Raw genomic sequence first — 5,874 nt, forward strand, 5'->3', positions numbered from 1 at the left:
CGCTTCTAGTAATCGTGGCACCTACTGAATGCTATTTTTTAACATAATTCTGCAGTCCACAGACCACAGTGCCTCTATGTTTTTCTTTTTTTAATGACACAGTGCCCCTTTACGTTAACTAGTGCTCCTAATGGTGTTTTTAAATGACACAGTACCCTGCCTCTGCCTTTACTGGAATGACAAATACAACAAAGTGCTCCAGCTCCAGTCCGACTAGTTCACTCTACCTAATTACGCTTAAAGCCTTTAAGTGCTTCAGCCCACATTCCCAAAAGGACACAGTGCCCCCAAGTTAACAAAGAATGAAACAAAAACAGACAATACAGTGCTTCCCACACCCTCTCCCTTGAATCGCCTGTGTGGAATGGCGCCCGATCATGAGAGAAGGACTTTTATATGAAATCTAAAACATGAGCTCTGGCACCAGAAAAATTATGTTTCTTTCCTCGGATTGGGATCCAAACATGGCGGGAAGACCCGAGCCCCATCTTGGTTTGACTCAAAACCCCTAAGTTCGGATATGTTCCATGGAAACTGAACAGCACATCTCTAATAAAAAAAAATATAATTTATTACATCATAGACATGTTGAGGATTGTCTTATTCTACATAAACCCAACAGTCGATATAAGGTCAGGTACAGACAGACTGGATTTATACCCAATGTCCTGTACAGTATTTTTCCCAGTGTTTCCTCCATCAGTGTTTCTGTGAGCTGGTTCCTGCCTCTCTGGTATTGCATTTGCTATTTTGCACCTCTTTCCATATCTGCACCATTCTCTCTGAGTTTATGCCGTGCACCACGAGGGCCTCCTTGTATTTACACACATCGTACCGCAAACCTTTTACATGAAATCGTGTGTCATGTCTGTAAGTCATATTTGCTGCCAGAGCCAAGAAGCCAAAATACACATCGTCCAACGGGAAAACTGGGATAAATTGAGACACCTCACATAATCTCCTCACAGAGGTACCAGGGAAGAGAAAACCACCCCCCGATACAAAGCCAGGGTACTTCTCCAGTGGGTAGAGACTGGGAGAGATGCGGTACTTGGTGTTACGCAGGGTTGGTGGGCGGTGATAGTGGAAACCATGTACTGTATTTGGGGACCCGTGTTCAGTAATATATTTAACCACAACTTCTGGATTCACAAACACGTCATCATCACCTGCACAGAGAAACAAACAGGACTAGATATACACATATACTTACAGGATTACATATACAGACATACATACAGGATAAGTGTCCCACTCTGGTGTGGACGAAATGCCACAATAAGACTAGTCTCCTCTCTCACAGCTCCAAATCTACTGAACTACTCTCCACATACCTGACCTATCTCCCCATTACCTCAAGCTTCCAATTCAAACTACTCATCCAGTGAACCCTCTGATGGGATAATAGTGTCACACACAGGATACCTATAAGTTATAGGGTCAGTGACCCCTCTGATGGGACAATGATGTCACACACACAGGAAACCGATAAGTTATAGGGTCAGTGACTCCTCTGATGGGATAATAGTGTCACACACACACAGGATACCTATAAGTTATAGGGTCAGTGACTCCTCTGATGGGAAAATAGTGTCACACACACAGGATACCTATAAGTTATAGGGTCAGTGACTCCTCTGATGGGATAATAGTGTCACACACACACAGGATACCTATAAGTTATAGGGTCAGTGACTCCTCTGATGGGATAATAGTGTCACACACACAGGATACCTATAAGTTATAGGGTCAGTGACTCCTCTGATGGGATAATAGTGTCACACACACAGGATACCTATAAGTTATAGGGTCAGTAACTCCTCTGATGGGATAATAGTGTCACACACACACAGGATACCTATAAGTTATAGGGTCAGTGACTCCTCTGATGGGATAATAGTGTCACACACACAGGATTCCTATAAGTTATAGGTCAGTGACTCCTCTGATGGGATAATAGTGTCACACACACACAGGATACCTATAAGTTATAGGGTCAGTGATCCCTCTGATGGGATAATAGTGTCACACACACAGGATTCCTATAAGTTATAGGGTCAGTGACTCCTCTGATGGGATAATAGTGTAACACACACAGGATACCTATAAGTTATAGGGTCAGTAACTCCTCTGATGGGATAATAGTGTCACACACACACAGGATACCTATAAGTTATAGGGTCAGTGACTCCTCTGATGGGATAATAGTGTCATACACACAGGATACCTATAAGTTATAGGGTCAGTGACCTCTCTGATGGGATAATAATGTCACACACAGGATACCTATAAGTTATAGGGTCAGTGACCCCTCTGATGGGATAATAGTGTCACACACACACAGGATACATATAAGTTATAGGGTCAGTGACTCCTCTGGTGGGATAATAGTGTCACACACACAGGATACCTATAAGTTATAGGGTCAGTGACCCCTCTGATGGGAAAATAGTGTCACACACACAGGACACCTATAAGTTATAGGGTCAGTGACTCATGTGATGGGATAATAGTGTCACACACACAGGATAGCTATAAGTTATAGGGTCAGTGACCTCTCTGATGGGATAATAATGTCACACACAGGATACCTATAAGTTATAGGGTCAGTGACCCCTCTGATGGGATAATAGTGTCACACACACAGGACACCTATAAGTTATAGGGTCAGTGACTCATGTGATGGGATAATAGTGTCACACACACAGGATAGCTATAAGTTATAGGGTCAGTGACCTCTCTGATGGGATAATAATGTCACACACAGGATACCTATAAGTTATAGGGTCAGTGACCCCTCTGATGGGATAATAATGTCAGACACACAGGATACCGATAAGTTATAGGGTCAGTGACCCCTCTGATGGGATAATAGTGTCACACACACATGATACCTATAAGTTATAGGGTCAGTGACTCCTCTGATGGGATAATAGTGTCACACACACACAGGATACTGTGATAGGATCACTGGTAAAGTGGTCTGTGGCAGGTACATTTGTCCCAGATTCCTGTCTTTTGTGTTTTAAACCCCGAGGAGAAAGTCTGCAGTGTAGCAGGCTTGAGTTTCGGCTTTTTGAAAAGCCGGTTTGGGACCTGGGGGTTGTGGGTGAGAGGAGAGGGAGGGCTCCACCCACGGCCACTCCAGGTTTTGGTTCTCGCAGCCTGGTAACAGGCTTGTTAGTTTTCCACCTGAGAGTGGCCAATAGAAGCCTAGTGTGTTTAGGGCTGAGTGTCTCACCTGGGAGAGCAGGCAGGGAGTTTGCTCAGAGACACTTGAAAAACCTATCTGTGAGTACTGTGCTGTGCTTTGTTGCTGGCGAGGGCATTAGGCCCTGCCAGGTTCTGGTAGTGAGGGAACTACCTGTGAAGTTAGTGCCCCGACAGGGCTAGGATTTATATTTATGTTTTCTTTATATTTCTATCATTGTACAATGAAGACTGGCGCCGACCAGCTTGTACTTGCATCCAGACTGGTGTGCTGCTTCCCTGCTGCTGTGTGTTTGTGTAAGGAAGGAGTCCTCTACCCAGGAGAGGGACCCCCCTAACCTAACTGTGTCACAATACCTATAAGTTATAGGGTCAGTGACTCCTCTGATAGGATAATAGTGTCACACACACACAGGATACCTATAAGTTATAGGGTCAGTGACTCCTCTGATGGGATAATAGTGTCACACACACAGGATACCTATAAGTTATAGGGTCAGTGACCCCTCTGATGGGATAATAATGTCACACACACAGGATACCAATAAGTTATAGGGTCAGTGACCCCTCTGATGGGATAATAGTGTCACACACACAGGATACCTATAAGTTATAGGGTCAGTGACCCCTATGATGGGATAATAGTGTCACACACACAGGATACCTAAAAGTTATAGGGTCATTGACCTCTCTGATGGGATAATAGTGTCACACACACAGGATACCTATAATTTATAGGGTCAGTGACCCCTCTGATGGGATAATAGTGTCACATACACAGGATACCTATAAGTTATAGGGTCAGTGACTCCTCTGATGGGATAATAGTGTCACACACACAGGATACCTATAAGTTATAGGGTCAGTGACCCCTCTGATGGGATAATAGTATCACCCACACAGGATACCTATAAGTTATAGGGTCAGTGATTCCTCTGATGGGATATTAGTGTTACACACACAGGATACCTATAAATTATATGGTCAGTGACCCCTCTGATGGGATAATAGTGTCACACACACAGGATACCTATAAGTTATAGGGTCAGTGACTCCTCTGATGGGATAATAGTGTCACACACACAGGATACCTAAAAGTTATAGGGTCATTGACCTCTCTGATGGGATAATAGTGTCACACACACAGGATACCTATAAGTTATAGGGTCAGTGACCCCTCTGTTGGGATAATAGTGTCACACACACACAGGATACCTATAAGTTATAGGGTCAGTGACCCCTCTGATGGGATAATAGTGTCACATACACAGGATACCTATAAGTTATAGGGTCAGTGACTCCTCTGATGGGATAATAGTACCACACACACAGGATACCTATAAGTTATAGGGTCAGTGACCCCTCTGATGGGATAATAGTGTCACACACACAGGATACCTATAAGTTATAGGGTCAGTGATTCCTCTGATGGGATATTAGTGTTACACACACAGGATACCTATAAGTTATAGGGTCAGTGACCCCTCTGATGGGATAATAGTGTCACACACACAGGATACCTATAAGTTATAGGGTCAGTGACCCTTCCAATGGGATAATAGTCACAGGATTGGAATATTTGAATGGTCTTTAAATATTATGTCACTGACCTTTGAATATAAAAGTCACGTTCGGGATGTGGTGGTGCAGCCATTCCTGGAAACAACGCTCCTTCAGGGATAAGTTGTGATGTCCCTCAGTAAAATCCCACTGTAGAGTATCCTCATAAATTCGGCTCTCGGATTTCACTATCTCCATTTCCCCAGGTGATGATGTCATTCCCTACAGAAATATTGGTCTTACTCTGTACCCGTGTATCTCCAGTTCCCTGGCCCATGTTTGCCTCAAGGCAGATCTCCTGTGGCCTGAGCCTGGGTGGGATTTGATAGCCAGGACCACCAGCGGTTGGGTGATATCACCTTGAGGCTCTTCACGTGGCATGTATATCAGTGAGCATTGGTAGCTCTGCAGATGTGGGAACTGTAATTTAAAACTGGTGAGGTTTAAGGAGTAATCATATTCTCCATCATTAAGAGTCACTGATTGTCTAACACCTGGCAACAGTTTTTTGATCACAGGGCGCTGGCTGTGAGTGACTGGGTCTGTGTACCGAATCCATTCTGCTGCTAAGAAGATGGTAACTGAAAAAACAGTTGCAGTGATGAGAGTGTTCCGCTGTCTCATTTTACCCTGAGGAGATATATAAAGAATTATTATAGTTATCTAAACATGAAAAGTAACATGAAAACATCTGCGTTTCAGGTAACATGGAGAAGAGTGATAATATTGTGGTAATAGAGAGGAGAGTGATGACATTGGGGTAATAGAGAGGAGAGTGATGACATTGGGGTAATAGAGAGGAGAGTGATGACATTGTAGTAATAGAGAGGAGAGTGATGACATTGGGGTAATAGACAGGAGAGTGATGACATTGGGGTAATAGAGAGGAGAGTGATGACATTGGGGTAATAGACAGGAGAGTGATGACATTGGGGTAATAGACAGGAGAGTAATGACATTGGGGTAATAGACAGGCGAGTGCTGACATTGTGGTAACAGAGAGGAGAGTGATCACATTGGGGTAATAGAGAGGAGAGTGATGACATTGGGCTAATAGAGAGGAGAGTGATGACATTGGGGTAATAGAGAGGAGAGTGATGACAT

General features: G+C 43.8%; 1 protein-coding gene across 1 annotated transcript; it reads right to left on the minus strand.

Moving 5' to 3' along the window:
* Positions 1–699: 699 nt before the first annotated feature.
* Positions 700–5,394, minus strand: LOC148474008 (UDP-GlcNAc:betaGal beta-1,3-N-acetylglucosaminyltransferase 7-like). The gene is made up of 2 exons (XM_088459216.1): positions 4,821–5,394; positions 700–1,169 (listed from the first exon to the last, which is right to left on the minus strand). The coding sequence occupies exons 1-2, from the start codon at positions 4,987–4,989 to the stop codon at positions 700–702; spliced, it is 639 nt and encodes a 212-aa protein (XP_088315342.1). The 5' UTR covers positions 4,990–5,394.
* Positions 5,395–5,874: the final 480 nt, after the last annotated feature.

Source organism: Taudactylus pleione, unplaced genomic scaffold, assembly GCF_031769625.1.
Source record: "Taudactylus pleione unplaced genomic scaffold, aTauple2 ptg000901l, whole genome shotgun sequence".
In the NCBI taxonomy this organism is placed as follows: domain Eukaryota; kingdom Metazoa; phylum Chordata; class Amphibia; order Anura; family Myobatrachidae; genus Taudactylus; species Taudactylus pleione.